Source organism: Siphateles boraxobius, unplaced genomic scaffold (assembly GCF_051911475.1).
Source record: "Siphateles boraxobius isolate OS27281-9 unplaced genomic scaffold, OSU_SipBor_1 17, whole genome shotgun sequence".
Lineage (NCBI taxonomy): Eukaryota > Metazoa > Chordata > Actinopteri > Cypriniformes > Leuciscidae > Siphateles > Siphateles boraxobius.
Genome location: NW_027508777.1, coordinates 10,195,412 through 10,217,568, shown reverse-complemented (window position 1 = coordinate 10,217,568; position 22,157 = coordinate 10,195,412). Strand labels below are relative to the sequence as shown.

General features: G+C 34.2%; 2 protein-coding genes across 4 annotated transcripts; both read right to left on the bottom strand.

Moving 5' to 3' along the window:
• Positions 1-4,004: 4,004 nt before the first annotated feature.
• On the bottom strand, positions 4,005-8,292 carry LOC143740317 (malignant T-cell-amplified sequence 1). Its single transcript, XM_077232453.1, has 6 exons — positions 8,121-8,292; positions 7,384-7,536; positions 7,207-7,304; positions 6,916-7,049; positions 6,237-6,304; positions 4,005-4,233 (listed from the first exon to the last, which is right to left on the bottom strand). Exons 1-6 carry the CDS (start codon positions 8,129-8,131, stop codon positions 4,152-4,154), a joined length of 546 nt encoding a protein of 181 aa, XP_077088568.1. The 5' UTR covers positions 8,132-8,292; the 3' UTR covers positions 4,005-4,151.
• An 861-nt stretch (positions 8,293-9,153) lies between these two features.
• LOC143740316 (cullin-4B) lies at positions 9,154-21,381 on the bottom strand. 3 transcript variants are annotated; one of them, XM_077232451.1, is made up of 21 exons: positions 20,916-21,305; positions 20,420-20,670; positions 19,398-19,513; positions 19,211-19,314; positions 18,510-18,579; positions 18,284-18,357; positions 17,989-18,151; positions 17,130-17,219; positions 16,506-16,588; positions 16,357-16,424; positions 16,123-16,241; positions 15,836-16,028; positions 12,967-13,071; positions 12,762-12,872; positions 12,573-12,658; positions 12,373-12,480; positions 12,109-12,222; positions 11,814-11,919; positions 11,442-11,614; positions 11,202-11,354; positions 9,154-10,322 (listed from the first exon to the last, which is right to left on the bottom strand). In XM_077232451.1, exons 2-21 carry the CDS (start codon positions 20,589-20,591, stop codon positions 10,227-10,229), a joined length of 2,304 nt encoding a protein of 767 aa, XP_077088566.1. In that variant the 5' UTR covers positions 20,592-20,670; positions 20,916-21,305; the 3' UTR covers positions 9,154-10,226. The 3 variants fall into 3 exon arrangements, with proteins under 3 accessions (XP_077088566.1, XP_077088564.1, XP_077088565.1); XM_077232449.1 differs by having other exon boundaries at positions 20,420-21,381; XM_077232450.1 differs by having other exon boundaries at positions 12,588-12,658; positions 20,420-21,322.
• Between the last annotated feature and the right edge of the window lie 776 nt (positions 21,382-22,157).

The window sequence follows — 22,157 nt, the reverse complement described above, 5'->3', positions numbered from 1 at the left end:
AGATGTGAGAAAGGAGGTGCTGGAAATAATCGCCCAGATCATTCCAGAAGAAAAGTCCACACTTGGGTTCCTGGTAGACACAGTACACAGAGTGGGGAGAAATAAAGATGACAACAAACCACGTCCCATTATCATGCAATTCACCATGCGCACTTTCCGACACAAAGTATGGAGAGCCAGAAATATCAGAAGCAATCCAATCAATGAAAAAAGGAAAATCTCCAGGCAACGATGGCCTCTCGGTTGAATTCTATTTACATTTTTGGAATATTATTGTGGATCCTTTATTGGAATTATTTAAAGAATGTCAAGATAGGAATGAAATGTCAACAAGTATGAAACAGGGTATTATAACGCTAATCCCTAAACCGGAAAAAGAACACCTTATGATAGAAAATTGGAGACCTATTACGCTCCTAAATATAGATTACAAAATTATCTCATTGGTATATGCTAAAAGATTAAAAAAAGTTCTTGGAGAAATTATTGCCGAAACTCAAACTGGATTTATGTCCAACCGTCATATTAGCTCCAACATAAGGCTTGTTCTTGACTTATTAGAGTACTCTGAAAAAATTTATAATGACTCCCTTATAGTTTTTCTTGATTTTTACAAGGCCTTTGATACGGTGGAATATTATTTTTTGTTTAAAGCACTTTCAAACCTTTGGTTTTGGTCAAAATTTTATTTCAACAATTGGAATGTTTTATAAAAATATTGACAGTTGTGTCATACTACATCCAAACACTACCAAAAGATTTCCAGTGCCTTTTTATTTTTGATTGTTGCCGAATTGCTCTCATTACATATTTTAAAGAACTCAATAATTGAAGGTTTGTCTATTTTTGGAAAGGAAATTAAACTAACCCAACTAGCTGATGATACAGCATTATTCTTAAAGGACAAACATCAGATTGGAAAAGCTGTAGCATTAATAGACGAATCTTCAGCTGCTTCTGGACTAAGATTGAATAAATCTAAATGCGAAATTTTATGTCTGTTTGAAACAAACGTTAAAACCATATATAATATGCCTGTTAAAAATTGTATTAGATATCTCGGTGTTTTTGTTTGTAAAAATGTTATAGAGCGCCAACGACTTAACTTCTCCCCCAAAATGAAAAAATCTAAAACTATATTGAACCTATGGCTTCAACGAGACTTATCAATCTTAAGTAGGGTCCTTTTGACTAAGGCTGAAGGAGTTTCTAGATTTGTGTATCCAGCACTCTCCCTTAATGTCTGTGATTCTACATGTAAAGAAATCAATGATATGTTTGTAAAATTTGTATGGAAGAATAGGCATCATCATTTGAAAAAAGCTTTGCTTTTTTCAAATGAAAAAAGGGGGTTTTGATCTGTTGGATTTTGTGGATTTAAATTATACTTTTAAAGTTAAATGGTTAAAGGAATGCTTAAAAGCCCCAGATTCATTATGGAATTTTATTCCTCATAATATATTCAAGAAGGTTGGAGGTCTCAAGTTCTTACTGTCTTGTAATTACAGTATTTCTAAATTACCAGTTAAGATGTCGGAATTTCATCAACAAGCTCTGTTAGCCTGGAAGCTTTGTTATTCACACAACTTTTCACCACATAAATCTATCATCTGGAACAATAAGTATATTATTAAAAGGAACAAATCATTGTATTTACAAAACTGGATAGATAATAATATCATCTACTTGAAAGACTTATTTAACCCTAATGGTCAACTTCTTAGCTATGAAGACTTTCTTACACAGAAAACTTTCCATGTAAAATTTAAAGAATTTAGCTCAGTAATTAACTCTATTCCCAGTGGAATATTAGAATTAATGAAAAGCTATGTAGAGCAAAATGTACAACGCATTACTCCTAACATTCTTTACATAAATGGTATTGACATTCTAAGCAAAAAATGTACTAATAAACATATTAGAGAATGTTTCTACAATGCCAAAAAAATAATACCTAGAGGGAAATTTTTCTGGGATGCTATTTTTATGAATGTTAATTGGCAAAACACATGGCTTATTCCTTTTAAATTTTGTGTCACAAATAAAATTAGAGAATTACATCTAAAAATATTATATAACATATACCCATCTAAGATGTACATTTCAAGATTTCTTGATATTGATAACAAATGTACTTTTTGTAAAAATGAACTTGAAAATGTAACCCACTTGTTTTATGGGTTCATACAGTAATGCATCTTGGAAAGAACTTGAGAACTATATATTATGTAAAACAAAACACAAAATCAACATTGAGGGGAAGAACATTATCACTTATTTTGAATACAAAGAAAAGAAACTATGTACTATAATAAACCTTTACATTTTGTTAGGCAAGTTTCATATCCATAAATGTAAATTCCAGAATTCTTCACCATCATTTAAGTTGTTTTTGATAGAGGTGGATTTTTATTTTAAGTCTCTTAATTTAATTACAAACAAGAAATGCATATCAGTAATGAATATTCATTTAGAAAATTTTAATGGATAATATGTCACTAGAACTATTTTTGTCATGGGATATAAATCTGTCACAAGTTTATTTTTCTTATTGGTAACTTGACTGTTTTTTTTTTTTTTTTTTTTTTTTTTCTTCAACCTTAATGTATTGTATTGTTATTATTATAATGAATGTGAAATAATAATAAAAAAAAAATAAAAAAATAAAAAAAGTTTTGCGTTATCTCCAGTATTTTACTTTGAAATGCAGCTTTCACAAGGTCATTGCCTTTCACCTCAGCTGTAGTTTAACTCTCGATTACTGATTATATATCTGTGATTAGATCGATGGATGCTGGTATATTGTTTTAAGTTTTAAAGCTCCCGAGTAAATTTGCGATTAAAAAAGGATTAACTTCCCGAGTAAAAAAGGATAAAGTCACAATCTCACTATGACCGCCAATTTGTTGTCTTTTCCCAGTTAACCGAGAAGACGATTGGGGAGAATCTTTAAACTGCATCTTCAAAACGAGGTCGGGTTAGATGGTAACTTGAAGTCGCCATAAAATGTAAAAAGTAAATTTTGGGACAGCGGTTTTCTGATTATACATTTTCAGATAACTTTTTGCATCTGATATACAATTCAGTTTAATAAAGGCAGCTTTTACTTCCCCTGCTATTTATTTTTTTACCCTCATTCGATGAAACTTCTCAGTCAAAAACAAAGCTAGTCTGCAGTGACCTATGATCATTACCAAACACCAAAATCAGCAATTTTCCAGAAGGCAAATTGTTCATGCTCTACAAACTTTATGGTACAGTGCATTATGAACAGTTTTCTAAATTTTCCATCTATGCAGTCTTCCTTTATTTTATCTCGTTGAGAACCGTTGATTCAATGGTGGAGACACTACAATTAAAATAATTAGAAAAATTAGTTCGGGTATTTCAGCATGCCTATATTTCAGCATGACGGTAGATTCACTCACCTTTCCCGTTCTTCAGTTGAAGACGACTTGGAATTTGTCTTTTCTTTTTCAGTAGAAAAGTGATATGTTTCAATTTTGGCTTTCAATTCAATCTAATTCAATTAAGTACTGAGATGGGGTTGTCTTCCACAAGCTGTTTGTATTCACACTTTCTGTAACAGCAGTCAAACCCCTCCCACTTCAGTGTACTTTTATCCGGATGTAAACAATCAGCTTTTGTGGTTTAAATTTACATAAATATGATGTGGATGTAGAGCAGCAGAGACATTTGTATATTTAAAAAGAAACATCAGGCCCTCATGGGATTTTGAGTTTCATAGAGTGGCATTGATTTATGTTTTCTGCTTTTAGTACAAAAAGACAATGGGTTCAAAACTATAAAACCAGAAATTCTTGAATCATACTGTAAATGATACATAGTATATAGTGTCATGTTGTTTTAGATGATGCGAAACAAATACCAAAGATTTTCTGTCTTGGGCAAGTGAGAAGTATACAAATATTCTTTAAATAGATTTTAAGCAACCATAACACAATTCGGCTTTCACTGTAGCAACAGAACATTTCAGTTAGGAATGACTTGAATACGGATTTTATTTGTGCATTAAAATGGGTTCGTTTTCAAAGCTTTCGGCATGGTAGACAGTTGAGTCCATTCATGTAAACAGTAGCAGCCTGGTGACAAGGGGTCCAAACGATTCCACCGCATCCTCATGTCTGTCATTACTTATACGTCTTCATGTGCCATAGTCCATCATTCAGATAGTGAACGTTCTCGATTCCAATTCCCTTGTTTACTTTCTCTCTGTTCAGTAAAGTGAGACAAGAAAATATTCTCAAATGAAAGGCAAATTAATCATTTAGTTTTCAATAACCAAAAAAACTGTAGTCATATGTTTAAACTGATGCTGATTTATTTATTTTAATTACATGAATTGTTTTCTTTTATAAACAATCCAATCTAGATTCACAAAGCAATCTAGAGCAGATTGCCAGGTATGCCAGGTTCACCACTAGAGGTCACTCTTTCAAAACAATAACAAAGGTGTAGATTGATGATGTCATGAATGTGCGTGGAATGTATGAGAGGTACCGTTTTCACCTCCACAGCCGATGGAAAGCAATCCGACGGGACTCAGGCAGAAATCATGTTCATGGGGGAGCTAATGTATTAAAGTTTTAATAATGTTACTGTGGTATGAAGCAGGGCGGGACGAGAGCCTTGGACCGCTGCTGCTGCTCCTTTCGTTTTGTTGTTTATGTTAAAATGTAGTTAAAAATACATTTAATTAAAGTTACGTTTAACGTCCGTCTCCTTCCCTGAACTTGAACTTTGTTACAGTTGCAGTTGATCCCTTACATTCACATTATTTCATTTCGTTATAATAAAACAAATGCGAGTACAGAATTGTTACTCGTGACTTTATTTGGCAAATTAAAATTATGGGGTAACGCAGCGCTGTTTTCCTTGGTCAAAACAATCATACTTAAATACATTAGAGTGCGTTGAAAGTTATGTTATAACGTTACTCTGCGTTCGCTCGGCGGCTGCTATGAGACGCTTGTTGCAAACTGCAATAAACTAGATTGATATTAGAATATAATACTAATAAGAGCTGAAGATCTTGAATGACATACAATTAATTTTTAAATATATTGTATGGTGTAGAAAATGCTGCATTACTGTTCCTGCAAATAAAGCTTTTTCTGATTACGCTATGTTAGCCACTTGACAAAATAGTGTTGTCTCGGAGGCGCGGTACAAACGTTACTCGCGGTTAATCAGGAAACCAAGCACTAAGACTAACCCTGTTGAGCTATATAACAATGAAAAGTTTTCTGTCAATAAAAGTATCCATACAGCTGTTCACCTGTCTAATAAAACGCATTATATATCAAAGCGTCTTTGGTGTTTCCACGGTTTCTATGGAAGTAAACCTGGAAATCAAGGGTAACACAGATATGACGTAATTGAAAAGCGACACAACGACGCGGGCCGTTACACTGGTTAAAATAGCTAATTTTCTGGATTAAACATGGCTGAAAACATTTGGAATAATGTAAGTACACAGGTCAACAAAATATATAACATTGTTTTAGTGGTTTTTGGATATTTTAATCCAAAAATCTTACATATTGTGCCTTTAAGCCGTAACCCAAAGTTTTAGTCATTTGAACCAAGCTAATTTATTTCTGAAAAATGGTTGATACACGATCATCCCACTTTAACATCCACTTAAATAAAGAATATAATTAACACTGATGAATAAACAGTATTATAAGGTAAGGCTATTAAACTAGTCCCAAACTAGTTTTTGTTCAAATAGAAGAGTCAACAGCTATCCCACATCTTTCATAATAAATGTCTTGTTTCAGAAAAAAACATTTTGGCTTTGTTTCACAGACAAAACTTAGATTAAGCAAGGATTTGGCCTTAGTTCAATTATAGGACATTTAAGTAATTTTTATAAAAATGCCCTAGAAAAAAAACAATGACAGTGACATATTTTAAGACATGTCAGTGCAAGCTGCTTTCAGTTAAAACAGCTCAAACATATTTTAGTCAGGAACTAGACTTAAGCCTTGTCTGTGAAACTGGAGGTTAGAATTAAGTCTGACCCACTCAAAACGGTCTTGCAACCCACTGGTTAGAAACACTTATCTAGAGGATAGACGAACTAAACATTTCAACATTTAAGAATGTCTGTGCAGATCATAAAATATATATATAGTTTTTGTAGACGTGTGTGTAGTTTTGCATTTTAAAATCAAATGGGGATTCAGAATACAAATGCATAAAACACTCACATGTCATCTGCAGACATCTTCATGACTCCCACACAGATTGCATGCTGCTTCCCTTCTGCCATTATGGCCTGGAAACAAATACTTAAGGACAACAACATGTGCTATGCAACACACACCAATCAAATCTATTACATGAATAGTTCACTCAAAAACAAATATTTATGGTAGTGTTGTTATTGTTTTCAGTAACTGAAAGTAAATGAAATAAAATTAAAAATAAATATTAGTTGAAAAACAAAATGTTGCTTTGGAGACTAACTGAAATAAATGTTTAAGTACTACAATTATTAAAGCTAATGCTGAAAGAAACATAAAATAGAAAAAATAGGGGGAAAAAAATCAAAAAGATAACATAACAAAATTACTAAAACTTAAACTAAAATGAAAATTGAAAATAGGTATTCATTTTACACAAAACATTTCAAAAGGACAAATATACCATAAAAGTAGTTCATAAGACATTTTCTTAAGTCATATGATTCCTTTAAGTGATGAACGACAGACCAAAAGTAATATGGTGCTTTTTGTGTCCTTTTTTGGCATTGACAAAATAGTTGTGTGAAGAGACTTTTTATTTTTAAGTGAACTATTTCTTTACAATAAATCAATAGGATTTATTCTTCAAGTGCAGAAAAATATTTCAGAAACAAAAAAATAAATACAACAGTTGGAAAGATACAACTACTTTGTCTGTGTCAGCAGGGTAGAGTTTGGCTCCTGGTGATGTAAGGCCTGGGCACATGATATTTGCTCCACTCAAAACAAATTTGATGGCTCCTTTATCTACTTGTTGGTGTGGCAGGATGAAGGGATCTGGAGCATAGACACGCAAGTATCAGGCAATAGTCTGACCAAGTTGAATTGCAAGTGTAGGTTGTGTAATATAAGAAGTTTTCCATCATCTTCTGTCACCTGAGAAAATTTTTTCTGCAGAGAAAGCAATATACTGCTAAAATTAAAGCCGTCTTACATTTGTGTAGAAGTCTGAGGGTGGGATAGAAGGGCCCTTCTCTCTGTCTGAAGAAGAGCAGCTCTCCATTTACTGTAAGAATTTCAATATGCTCATGACTGGAAACATAGACAAAATATCACAATTAGTTAATCCTTTAGTACTGCATTACAGATGTCCATATTGTGAAACTCTTACCATCTCACAATTTTGACTGGATCCTTTTTGGGCATTATCTGGTTGAGCCAATCATCGATGTTGGGAAACTGATCTAACAGCTGATTCTTTATACCCTTAATTACAGATGTCTTCAGCTGAATACAGTTTGAAACATTTTCCTTTTCATCAAATCTATGAAGACAAAGAAAATAATCAGCAAATATATCATCTAATAATGCAGATGACACAGATTTCTCAAAAAATACTGTTTGTTCAAATAAAGAAATTAGTCCAGTACAGAAGTCTGATATAACATAATTACTCAAATGTTTTATGATTGACTTATATCAAGTTTGGTTCCTTGAACACCGCACATCCATCACTTAATGTAAACATACGTTTTTTGCAATTTGCTTACTATCTTTCACGTTATAAATATTAAAAGTAACGTTATCTTATCAAAGCTTAGTGTGAAAACCAAGGAATAAAGATGGATCATTACTAATGAACCATAAAATTGAGCTGACAGCAAGTTAGCAGTGTAACTTAGCTAAACAGGTTACTATAACGGCTAACGTTATAGAATTAAGGGTACATATTAAGCTAACGTTATACCATATTAAGCTGGTAAGCATATACATGCAATTTTTAAATATATATATTTATTACTTCTACGGAGCTACTGAGCTAACGAAACACTACTCAATTACTGTAACAATGCTAAGTTGCGTTAGCTACTATGTCACGTTATTAGGTTGACAACGGCTTATGCTTACTTTTTAAACATCCTTGCGAATCGTAATCGGTCACTGTTGTTCTCTTATTTAAGTGATCTTATAGAACGAAGAAATACAAACTAAATCTTCAGTGTAAGATGGTTTAATGCACTATCTCCACGCTTCACGTTAAACGCAGGTGATTCCCGTTTTAGTTACGACAGTGGTAAACATTTTACGGCAAGGGATGGGAGTACAGCATGAAAAAAAAAAATATATATATATATATATACACACACACACATTATTTTGCTATGTACTTTGAAATTTATGTTAGACTTGTTATTATTATTATCGATAATGATCAATTCAAAGTCTGTAAAAAAAAAACTTAACATCGCACATTAAGACAACTGTTTTGTATTATGCGTTGTTTGCTAAATGCATTATCTAGTTAAATATGCACTGATTGCCATAGATTGGATAAAACAAGGTTCAAAATTCATGTTTCATTTGGTTGACAGATTTAAAAGTTTTTAGAGACGATGTTCTGGATATCTCTTTTTATCACTCCATAATTAAATGAGAAAATTCAACAGACAGAAAAAAATAGATAATTGTTCGCAATGTTTTTAGGAATAAAATGTTATATAAATTAGATAAATGATAGGCTATATGAACTCCACAGGCAAAAATTGATAAAGGCTAATACAATTAGCACATTTAAATGTGTATTTTGGATTGTTTTCTACCCAGTAGACTTAAAAGATGGTTTGGAAGCAAAGTAGGCCAAAATCTCAAAATTGACCAGTTAATGAAAGAACAATGGTTTTTACCTTAAGTGTCTTGCTTTAAGCCAAATTCAATATTAATTTAGAAAATAATAATAAAAAATCCAACAATGTCAAGTTTTGTAGTTATTACTAGTTAAAATACCTAACATTGTTCAATGTATTTTTTAATGAAAGACCACCAATTTATGATGTCTGATGCTTCTTTGGTTCATTTACCCCCGATATTTAGAATCAATTATCCATTTCTTATCATCCAGTATTTTTAGGGAAGATCACAATCACTGATTAGAGGGACAAGATCATGGAAACACATACAGTTGTTTATTCTGAGGCAATAAAAACAAGCATAATTTTTCCAGACACTGGACGACTGTCCACTTTAGTATGATTTCTCAAAACACCACTGCCAAAATCTCCACAGACAGATCCAGTGATGCCACACAGAGGAGCTTCTCAGTAAACAGGCCCAATTCAGAACTTAAGGGATATATAAACTTGGAAACACTAGGATGATAAAATGGTGCTGCTGTGCTTGTTCGGAGTTTCCACAGAAAGAATGAAGTTTCAATGTAGTCGAGTGTCAAACATCAAAATTGTGTGTAAAATGTATATACAAAATAAACAAGAGGAGAAAATGTGAGAAGGTGTAGGCAGGGAGGGACAAAAAGAAGGAAGATGTACAAGTTAGTGTTTAGCAGCGTTAACATTCCTACAAACAAAACAAGTGCTTGGTTTGATCTAATCTTGGCACATACCGTGAAATTTCCAATCAGCCTCAATTGTTCTATTCATTAATAAATCACATTCACAGAACATAAATCGCTTGTGACCAATCAGCTGAACCTTCTTTTCATTGTACAAATTTATCAAACATTGGCAAAGAGGAAACCTGTTTTCAATGTTCATACACTGGCATCCAATTCAACATTGACTGAACAAACGGGTCAAATTCAATCAGTCTGGCTCTGGTTTTCTTTGCACATGTAATGTTATGATATTTTCATGGGTTAACAATGAAGACAAGAAAGAAAGAAAAAACAGACAAACAACAGCCATGGAACTGAGTCTGAAAATAAATAACTTTTCTTTTTAAGCTCAGGATAGTCCAATTCTTAGAAGCATTGTAACAAAATAATTTTGTATTGTTTTTTTTATTGGACATTCCATTCTGAGGGAAATAAAACACCCTACCCTGTCAGATCCATGAAGAGAAAACTGATTCAGTTGTTGGTCACTGTGGTGAAGATGGTAGAGTGAACAAAAACTGGAACAAGGGGTTCCATGTGCTAAGGGAAGTAAACAACGTCACTGAGAACATCCTCCTCCTGTCATTTCTACCATCCCTCATCTTCCCCTCTTATTCTCTCTCTATCTAAGCCACATAGTTGTATTGATTGGGATTCTCCTTATCCCTTTCCATGTAGTCCCTGTCAATAAGTGACTCTATCCTCTTCTTCAGATCAGCAGGCTGCAAAAAGATGGAGCAAATTTTAGTGGCAGTGGCATATGTTCTATGCGGTACAGTGAGTCTTGGGCTAATTTCCAGTTAGAGTGACATTAAGAACATTATTTATATTTTCATGATGCAATTCAATTTCTTGAGCCTGGAGAGACTTTTTTTTTTGATTGGTTGATTATTTTTGCTAAATTGCATATCATATTCATTATGTAGGCTACAGATTACACATCAAGTTGAAAACGGTGTTCCTGTAGTACTTCATTGCATTTTTATACACAACCATTTGAAAAATTTGGGTAGGTATTAGGTAAGATTGCTTATGTTTTTGAGAAAAGAAAGCCTCTTATGCTCACCAAGGCTGCATATATTTGATAAAAAATATAGTAAAAACAGGAATATTGTGAAATGTTATTGCAATTTAAAATAACTTCTTATATATTATAATTTTTTTTCAGGATTCTTTTGATAAATATGAAGTTTGAAAGAACAGCATTTATGAAATAGTCCGTACTGTCACTTTTGATTAATGCATTCTTGCTGAATAATATTAATTTACTTGGGGGGAAAAAACAACAACTTTTGAATAGTAGTGTATAATCATTAATAGATACTTGCCCCTCTTAACAGCAAGAAAAAAAACTGACACACAAATAATGTGCAACATGCTCTTATTATAATGCAAAAAGCTGTCTACATTGTACAATAAATCTTATTTACATTGTGTATACGACTTGGTGATTGTTGCAGTATTCTTGTTTTGCCTGGCTGCTCACTTGCAGTTTATATTGGGTGCAGTTTATATATTAGCTGCACGGCATCCATTACCATGTGCCATCACAAACAGAAGTAAAACTTCGATTAACTGTGCAAGCAAAACGGTGATCTCACCTTTACAGGGAATTTAAGTTGGTTGTACACCTCAGACACGAGAAGATTATGGCTGAGAGTTTTCCTCATCTTCATGATTCGAACAATGGCAGCATCGATTTGGTACTGACGGTCCTGGAATACTCTCTCTGTAGTACTGGCTTGCTCCTCCACCTATGAGGTACAGCAAACAAGGATGAGACCAAGCGCCCAATACCTTTCACACAACAGCAATCAAATGACAGGTGTGCTGGACAGTACCGTTTCTTTCATCTGGATCTGGTTGATTTTAATTCTGAAGAGTTTGTGTTTGAACTCATCATTACATGAGAACTTGTCTCCATCTTCCACGTCTTTACTCTTTGGGGTTTTGGTAAGGACACGTGCCTTCCCACAGGCCAGTGACTGCAGAGTCCGCCTCAGCTCACCGTCCTCTGCAAATATGAGTGTGTTTTTATTTATCTGAGGTTCTTTAGTCAAATTTGTTTAACACTTTAAAAGTTTGTAAAAGGCTGTGAGATTTAACTATGAACAAAGATTAAAATTAAATGGAATGGTGTCTTTTAACAAAAGGAACACAAATTTTACAAGACAAATCACAAGACAAAGCTTGCTTGTCACAATTATCCATACCAATGCCTGTAGCCAGCTTAATGTCCTCCAGAGAGAACTCCTCCCCTTCATTAAACATAAGCAAAACTAGCGTCTGAAACAGAGACACCTGCAGCTCTTTTTTGCCCTGTGAAAACCAAGAAAAAGTTCTTGTAACCAGTCAATTTTCTGAGAAGCCTTTTGAAGAAGTCAAGAAGTAGTTAATTTGTTTTATATATATATATATATATATATATATATATATATATAATGATCAGCTACTGATAGCCTGCTATTCACGCGCAGTTGCCATTTTCAAAATAAAAAGGTGCGTTACCTCTTTGAATTCTGCCTTTAAAACACAATGTCCTAACGTCGACTGCCACTGTAGTTTCCGTCCACTGTGTTTGCCAAGGTAAAACGTTTTGAAAATCTCCTGCAATTTTACCATCTGAAGAGTAAAGGCAAGGGTATTAAAAAATATATCATTTATTAATTATTATGTAATTGATTAGAAATAAGGTTAATTATTATTATCGTGTTTAAGTAACAAAGAATATCTGATCCAAGCTCCTATTTCTCAACATTCATCAGAACGGACCTCTGGAGGCAGATGCACTTCCATGGGGACGTATGTTGGCCAATAACCCATAGTGAGGATGTTAACAGTCAACTCGATGTTCCCAGGAATATTTTGGCATTGCATGTGCTGAGGTGCAGATTCAAAAAGAGAGATTTAAAAGATGTAACTAGACAAGAAAGAAAACTGAAATAAAAGAAAATAAAAAAAGATATCATTACTTGTTTGAACTGCACCATAATATCTTTTGACAGCTCCATGTCCTTGAACATTCCTTCCAGTTTACTAGTAAATGCAGCTCCACATTCTACAACAAAAAAAACAAAAAAATAACAATTCAGTTTGTTGAAACATCTATGGCATGATGGTATGGTTTAAGAATCACACATGAAAGGAAAATTTTAATTTACCATGCTTCAGTTTTGACAGCATTGACTTCTCTGCATCTACAGAGGCACTCTTTCCCACCAGTAACCTCTTCGCTAAGTCTTTCTTGTAGAAGGCCTCAAAAACATCTTTCCCTAAAAGAGAGAAATGAGAAAGTCTATGAAGCTTAGACAGTTGTTTAATAATTGAAAACTTTGCCTTTGGATTAGAGCATTAAGTTTGTATTACCGTAAATGAACCTGAATATGATCATTATCTTGTCCAACATTTTCTCGAGTTCCTCATCAGTTGCTTCTTTGTTCCCAGCACGGAGCTTTGAATCCACATATTTTGCTACAGAACATAAGAATCACAACATTAGCAAATATTAATATGTGTCTTGATCCAATCAGCTGCAAGCTCTCAATCAAACAAAAACCCTCAATAGCTATGTTTCCATCTTCCTATTATTATGCGCAGTTTTGGATATTGCATGAAAAAAATGCTGCATGGAAACACCAAGATGCGCATAAACTTGTGTGCTCAGATGAGGCTAGGGATTTAAATTTACATAATCGATCATTGTTTAAATTAACAATCAGTTAATCCTTAACCAACCAACATTAGTATGAAAAAGCGCCGCAGACGCACAAGTAAACAGTATAAACATGATGCTTTTGCGACATGTTTTTGATTGTAACTCTGCGAAACATTAGTAAACCATAGTAGATATATATCTTTATTTAGGTCTTAAACGAGTCCAAACACAACATAAGACAATGCCTAGATCACTGAGTGACATTAGGGATGCAACGATTACAGATTTTGTAAGTACGTTTATTGTCTGAGAAATAATCACGATTTAACGATTTTCACGGTTATTATGCATCAATTAATTTCACAAAACTACTAATGTATAATATCACATGAACACTCAACACTAGATTTTAATGTGTTATTTATTGCTGCCACAACACAGTACAAAATTATAAAATGACAAACAATAATCAATCTCTTTCTTTGGAATTAAAGAGAAGTGCTTTGTAAACAACCAGTATTTTCCTTTTAAAAATAACAAATTAAGTCAAAGGCTGCAGGGCTCTTTGATTGAAATAGAACACAAAATTATTAAGCGTTTAGTTTAATCTAAATTTATTTTCAACCTGAGGTAGAAAACTTGAAAACATGAAAACAATATCTTGTTGGTATTTGACTTAACATAAATAATACTATAAAGGGATAATAAATCCCAATGAAAATAAGAATACACAAAGTCTTTTGATGTATTGAATTAAATGTAAGCTAAATATTAACCATGTATTTCTTTTAAAAGAAAACAAATGTAAAAAATTAAAACCACTTTTCCTAAAGTAAAACAGTCTTCTTTTCAATGAATGATATATGCATTCTTTATAACTACTTGCATACATCATTCTTTATTCTTTCAAGCAGACATATTTATTTGTATGAATATAATTAATCCTTATTAAAGCTATTAACAAACAGTGAATGCTTTTCTCTTTTTCTTTTGTTGCTTGACACAGACCGCATTAGGTTTATTATCCACTTAAGACGTCGGATCATGTCCAATGACATGGGGATCCAATTGCACTGATGCACATCCGATTCACTCAAAACTGTTTAAGACATAACCGACATAGTTTACATGAATACTCTCCAAAACGGACATTTAGCCATAATGTTGTGTGTATTTGTCTATTCAGACACGAAAGAGAGCTCAATTCAGTACTCGCCTGCTGTATAGGTGTCTATTGTGCATGGCTGCACGCTTCGGGTCGGGTGTGTGCGCACAGAAACTGTACCGAATAGAGATCTTTTTTGCATCGTCACTTATTCAGATCTATATGTCTGCTCTACTCATTCTCCCAGAGGTTTACATTTGTTTAACGTTTTATAATGATGAGTGGGTGGATCAGCACGTTACAGTACAAATGTGCGCATCTACCACAAACGCAGGCCATAAGTTCTGACTGGATCGCTTCCCAAATCGTCACTATCTAACATTTTCATCTAGTTTTTACTCATTGACGAAAATGTCAATAGGTTTTCTTCATAGTTTTTGTCATTCAAAACTAGGTTTTATTAGTTTATTAGTTTTATTATTTATTTAGTTACAAAATGTCCGTTCCGTGCAGAACACTCGATGTAGCATAGTCTTTATGATTAATTAACCGTGACGTTTTAAAGCGCGGTTAATTGTGAAATCCGGTAATCGCTGCATCCCTAAGTGACATGACAAGTGGCTTAGCCAAAGCTATAGGATTTCTCATCCACTAGGATCGTATTACTTGTTTATTCTATGTGCTTTTATTGTGGCCTTTACACAAGTAGTTCTTATGTTCAGTAAAATAACTTATTTCAGTTTTTTCGGACCCTTGATTAATTAAGTTTTGAAATAAACGGCTTGCCCATCTTATCTATTACATGGCTAGAATACATTAGGTGTGTTCGACTTGAAGCGGCACTGCACAGACCAATCGGTGAAGGACATCAAAGTACCACGAGAGCGATTAGAGAGCAGATTGCATAATTCGTAACCACGCGTGTTTTCTGCATGTGTTCTGACCATGAGCTGCAAGCACCTCCATAATATGCACTCTAATGCACACCTTGCTTAATCAACCATCAATTTTTATTGATTAAATTATTTTGCCTCAACAAAGGATGTGTTTGGATAACTGAACTAAGCAGTAGACCAATCGCATTGCACAGCATCTCAAATGTTGGTTTCATCATTCTGGAATCAATGCCTAAAAAAATTATTTTGTTTAATTCCCTCCCAGAAGTGTCTCACATGATTGCATTCCCAAACACCAGGCACCCAGATGAATTTTGTTTGCGCGCTCTGAGACACAAGTCATTTATGATGTTGGAAGCCACAGTGGCTTCTCTAATTGCAGCAACTTCCATTTGAATTACAGATATTTTGCGCCAATTTCCCAGGAAGTGGCGATTTTGTTCTCTTGAACACATGGGATGGAAATGCTGCTTTATTCGTAATTGTTCAATGTGATAATAAAATTTTGCCCAAAAGTTCACAACTTTTGGATGGAAACATAGCTAATGATTGGTGGGAAAACAACATTTGCGAACTGACCTATGAGCTCTGCAGGTTTGTTCGGCCGTTTGTTGATAAAGGTCTCGAAGGCCTCCTTCATGCCATTTACAAACTTCTCGTTCTTCATGAAACAAACATCGATGATGTGATCGACTTTATCCTTGAAATCCAGAAGCTCCTGAACCATCGTCTTGTCTTTCTCTGGGTTGATTACAATTGTGCTTCCAAAGACCTGAGACATAAAAAACAAGACCTGAATGCTCAAATAATATACAGATGTGTTATGCCATGGTTTTGTTAGTCATCTCGATGTATCCCTTGCACACCTTTATGTACTCAACCCAATGTTGCAGCAGAACCTGGACGCCTCCTCTCACACGACTGAAGAGCTGATACAGCAGAGACAGATCCTGAATACGGTTCTCATCCAGCAGGTTATTTAAACCTAGAGTTTGCCAAGAAAACAATCACGTATGTAAATCACTTTTAATTCTGAGGAATGGTTAACCATTTAAACAAGAAATACAATGCCATTCATTTTCATTCTATGAGGGTGATACCTTTCTGAAGTATTGCAGTGAGGTGTTCTCCAAGCAGTTGCTTTTCAACTGTGGCAATGAGGGGTTTTCTACAAATTAAGATAATAAACATTCACATCTATTTTTCCCAATTTATGGACTCTCATTAGTCATATTCTCTGAATACTTACTGTGTGCTCTGGTCCAAGTAAGTAATGACTCTGTCTGCCTCCTCTTCCAGACGTTTGTTGACATGATGGAGATAATCTGGCACCTGAAAAAAATGATTAGGGGATAAATCTAATTAGAAGTATAGCTCACAAAAATATAAATAAGAAATGTTTATCTATTTGGTGAAACATCTCCAATTAGATTTTTTTTTTCAATACAATCACAGTTCCCATAGAGCAAAGCAGACAGGACAGCACCATTAAAGTGGTCTGTGTGACTGGTAATTTAAAAAACATTTGGCTACAGAAGACAAGAACAAATAACCTGGAATACCTCACTTTTTTTGTCTTTTTTGGAACTTAACAGCCCATGGTCACAATGAACTGTGACTGTATGAAAAATATTTTTTAATTTCTGTTTGTGTTTCACAGAAAAAAAATAACAGCATACCCAAGTAGGGGTGTAAATGATTTTTAAACTATTTCCAAGGACGAGTACATCATTCAATTTTTTTTTACTAATCCATATTATAGCAAAGTATCATTTCAAACTACCTTCTACCTAATGAGACATGCCAAAAAATTACTTATCGCAGAATCGTGATAAAACGATAAATAAAATCAACACTATGATGTGAAACTCACCTCTCTCTCCTGCATGAGCCTCTGGCCCTCTGCAGCATACAATCGATTTGTCTCCTCCAGAAAGCGTTCCTCAAATGAATCCTGATAAATCTGTCATAAAAGCAGCAAAGGTGTGATTACAACAATAATAAAACTAACAGGTTTGGCCACACAATTTAAGGGCTGAATGATATCAGGGATCAAGACAAAATCTCACAAGAGCTGTACAAGATTTGCCACTGTTTTGTTTCACTTACAGAAAATCAAAATAACCCTGGCCTGTAGTATTAAAGTAAACAGCAATTTTTAAGTAAATCAGTATAATAAATCACTTTCATTAATGATTTAAAATATGCTACATGATCAATGCGAAGTTAAATAAAACATCAGCGTGTGTGACAATGTTGATTAATTCTGAAAATATGTTTGACTAATCTCTTGGTTTAAGAACTTTACAGTAAAGACATTTCCTTTTAGATAAATGGGACAGTGTACTTTGAGAGTTCAGCAGAAATGTGAATTATGAACACTTACATTATTACGTCACTAATTTCTTTTTTTATTAATACACATAATTACTCATGATGTTTTGCATCATATACTATTGTTAAGCAAATTTAAAAAACATTTCTAAGGGAAAGTTAACATTTAATATAAATCTAAATATTTCATATTCCTAGCAAATATAAAAATACATTGCCAAATTAACCAGACTGTACAAAATACTGGTTTCTTACAAACCAGACTGTAAGAAATACAAGTAAACTCCTTACTTTAAGTTTTTTGCACTTAATTGATTACTTTTCAAAATTATGCCATAAAAGCATCATAAACCCGGGAACATTCATTCGAGCACACATGAGAAAGCAGGTGATCTAACCTGCAGATCTGAGAGCATGCTCAGAAGACTCCTCAGGAGACTGCGGTCTACGGCCTCTCCACTCCGCTCTCTCTCAACAAGAAGCAGAATCCCATCGATTGTCTTACTTTGCACCTTCAGGTCACTGATGATATAGAAACGAAACAACTCCAAGCCCATGTCCCTGAAGATGAAACACAAGGGTATCTTTAATCACCAGAGGAAGGAGCAGCAAAGCACTGGTAGTAAATAAAGACAGCAAGGGTGACAGTGCCAGCGTTACAAATTCAATATCTTAAATTCAATGGACACTTACCAGATTGATGGCAGCATTGAATTTTGTAAAACATATGTGCGATCCAAAAACAAAAATATACTCCTAATCATGATCTACAAGAAAAGACAAACAATGTTTTGTATAAAAAGCATTGTTACAAATAGGTAAATAACTAAACATAGGAGCATTTAATACAAAACACAACTTTCAACTTATTCAAAATAAATGTAGAGAGGAAATGTCTAGAGTAGACTACTTTAATAACCATTTGTCTGCAATGATCTTGCCAGCATTTGTCGATTTTCTTGAGGAACAGAACACTGTCTAGGGCATCCGTAGGACAAAGGTTAAGTTAAATGGCAACAATTATGATTAGCAGTCTATGTCCAGACAGTCCTTATTATTTACCAGTGACTGAACTTCTCAATTTTCTCAAAATGTTTCCTCATATTTTTAGTTCATTTGCACCATTGCTGCCATCATTGTTGTTTTTTAGCAAAAGAGTTGATGGGGTTCAAATCAAACTTTTAGCTATTATTTAAAATGAAAAACAATTTTGGTGTAGATCATTTTAAGAAAATTTCTAATGAAACATAAAAGCATTATAATTTATTTACAGTTATTTTAAATTGTAGTAATATTTCACAAAATTACTGTCTTTATTGTATTTTTGATCAAAGAAATCTTGGTTTCTCTTGGGGAGAATAAGAGACTTTTCAAAAATCTTACCGACCCCAAACATTAGAAGGCCAGTGTACAATGCGTTTCTAATAAACGTATACATTTTTTGGTGGGGCCATTATTACGCTACATAGTGTAGAAAGGATAAGTAAAAAAATCTAAACTTTTAACCAGCAGAAAAATAATTTTCCTGTTGAGCCCTGGTTCATGTTCTTTACTTTCACTTAGTTACCCTAAAAATACAGCAAGAAACTGAATATAAATGTGTAGCAAGGAAAAGGATATTCTCTGAACTGGTCAATCTGTGCCTTGATATGGTCTTCACAGACCACTCTGAGCTGTTTATAGAGCTTGGCAGATATCTTATGGGAGCACAGGTTTTCAACAGCCTGGAAAGACAAAAGGGAATAAATAACATTAGATTCTATTACTAAATGACAAAACAAATATATTCACAAAACACATAGCATACCTGATAGAGCTCCTCTAGATTGTACTTAATTGAAGTGCTGTTCTGTATGGCCTCTACTGCCTCCTTCAGCTTCTGCCAGGTCTCATTTGTGTAATTCTCTGGTAGTTTTGGCTTTTCTGATTAAGTATAACAAAAGAAAAGGACGTGTACTGTTAGCTTGCATAAGAAACTAAATCTGGTTGTGTTTCAATTACGTGCAGGTTTTGATTTGGTTTACACTAGTTATATACCTCCATAAACAGATGCAAATTACATAAAGTCTATAATTAAGAGAGTACAGATCTGGTCTTATTCATGAGAGCAGCACTTCCTTGCATAAGATAAGTTGTTTACCACTGTATTAGCTGTATATGTCTGACACAATTGTTGTTTACTGTAAGTATATTAAAACAATAATTAACTTTTATTAATGCTTTAAAATAAGCAACATGATTTTTTCAGAGTTTAAAAATTATGGCCACTGAGACTAAATGTAAAGATGAAAATTAAGTATAATGTTGATGATTAGCAATGATGAATACTATTTTTTGAAAATATTTTTGACATCCCTCATTTTGAGAAAAAAAAGTTGTAACAGATGTTACTTTAAGAGTGTAAAAGCAGAAACATGAGGTTGGTGTTTCTGTTAAAACATTCACATGAATACTTCCTTAAAAATTATTACTTTAAAAAAAATTGTATATATGAAAAATTTACATTACATGTATATATAACATTATAAAAGGAAAGAATGTTTAGAAACATTTAGATACAAAAGAAACTCGTGTTTCAAGCAGTCAGATTTTAATAAACGTCTATATATAAAAAAGTGCGTATTAAAAGATGATCTCAGTCGTGACACTGGCACAGCATTTTTCTTTTATAAGCCAACTATTAAAGTTGTTTACTATTACATTAGGTCGTGGCTGTACTGGGCAATATTTCTGGACAACATTTCTTTGGTCAAAGCTCGTTAAGTTGAGAAACTAAAACAAACACAGCCTGTTTCTAAAGAAGAGGGGGACAAACGATTCTTCACTTACCTTTAAAGTTCTTGATAACAAGTTTCTTCGCAGCACCGGGTTTACTGTTGGAGAAGGTGGTGGAGCCCACAGACTTGGTCAGTCCGTTCGCATGATGCCCAACACCTCCAGTCAGGAACACATTTCTCGCCTTTGAACACGATTCGGCAGGGTTACACGACTCCTCGGCCATCTTCACATCCAGCCCGATCAAATCCAGCGGGTCCTCGAACCTCAACTTCTTCTGGATGTGCTGCTGCAGCTGCTGTGAACTGGAAGAGCAGGATGTTGTGGATGAGGAATTACAAATGGCTTTAGGAGACGAAGATATCGAAGCAATATCTTCCTTCTCTGAACTGTTAATTTTCCTCTTCTTAGAAGACGTTAAGCTACTGTCGTTGTGGACATCAGAAGCTACCGGTTTGGGCTCTTGGGCTGGTGGTGGGGGGTTAGGGGAAGGTAAACCTGTTGGAAACATGAAAAAAGAAATACTAAATCAAATCGCTAATCTACTAACGTTAATGCTACGATCCCTGGTTTGGACGCTTTATATTCCTCGGTCTCGGTCGGGGGAAGTGCAACCTCGCGGCGCCGTGTGTGTGGTTAAAGAGAAAAAGAGTTTAAAATGAGAAGTGCAGCCCCACTTGGACCCTTCTCTGCTCTTGTTATTGCCAACAGAGGAAAGATGGTTGAATACTGCTTCCTCTCGCTCGAGCACACACTCTGGCGCGCTGCACAAAGTCCGTTGGATTACAAACTGTTTTTCGCCAAGGGCTGTTTGCGTTAGAGCATTCTGCTGAACGCTGTGTTTCTGCTCGGAAAATAGGCTGGTATTTTCGGTTTGAGGACAAGTCTGCGGGGAAATAGTAACTTTTCTAAGAGGCGACGCTGACCCGCCGGAAGTACTTTCGACCGTTGCTGTGCGCAGCTGCTGTTGTTGAGGTGCGCGGCCTGACGTTTCCGATCTTCCACCAGGGGGCGCCAATACATAATGCGCAGTCCAGTCCCAAAACTCTCAAAAACACCTGTAAAAATAGTCCTATTTCACTCAAGACTGCCTTAAATTACAATAATGTTTGTGAATTATATACGTCAAGCTAAAATGTCGATATTATTAATTTTTTTTAGGCCAATTATAATGAAGTTTTATTTTTACTGACAATTTTTAAGGATATTGTCCAGAAATGTCAGGTCAGGGCAATTTGTCACATTTGAATGGGGGCAGGATGTTATATGCGTTTAAGTAATTTCATACAAATTATTAATTACAATTTGTATGTAAACTGGATTTTTTTGCTGCCTTATTTCTGCTTTCCTTGATTTTTTCGCTTTGAGATTTAAAAATTTTGTTAAGATGAAATAAATTGTAGGCTATAACATAGGCCTACTGTATAATGTTCCCACTATTGGGTCACAAATGGTCAACAAATGTTCAGCTAACCTTTGAAAAAGTTATAATACTTTATGAAAACTGTGAATCATATGTTCTCATGTTTGTTTGTTTATTTATTTATTTATTGAATGTGTGAGAGGTATCAGTGTTCAAGATGTGCTGTTTTTACCAGAGGAATGTGTTTTTGTAGTGTGATTTTTTTGTGAATTGTATTGAATCCAATTAGGGTAAATTTGACCTCAACAATGAGGATCCTAACTATAAATTATTCACTGCAAAAGAAGTAGAAACAAATATGACAGCTAGCCTCAGATATTGCATTTCACACGTGGCTAAAGGACTTTTCTCAAATTAAATGTTCACCCA

Excerpts from the sequence above, each read along its gene's own strand:
- LOC143740316 (XM_077232449.1), bottom strand. The coding sequence starts at position 20,876 with ATGTTTCCAACAGGTTTACCTTCCCCTAACCCCCCACCACCAGCCCAA. Across the intron at positions 17,220-17,988 it reads GCATGCTCTCAGATCTGCAG|ATTTATCAGGATTCATTTGA; the intron begins GTTAGATCACCT and ends CTTTTATGACAG. Across the intron at positions 16,589-17,129 it reads GGCTCATGCAGGAGAGAGAG|GTGCCAGATTATCTCCATCA; the intron begins GTGAGTTTCACA and ends CATTTTTTTCAG.
- LOC143740317 (XM_077232453.1), bottom strand. Across the intron at positions 7,305-7,383 it reads CCAGTCAAAATTGTGAGATG|TCATGAGCATATTGAAATTC; the intron begins GTAAGAGTTTCA and ends CTATGTTTCCAG. Across the intron at positions 7,050-7,206 it reads CCTCAGACTTCTACACAAAT|ATCCCTTCATCCTGCCACAC; the intron begins GTAAGACGGCTT and ends TCTATGCTCCAG.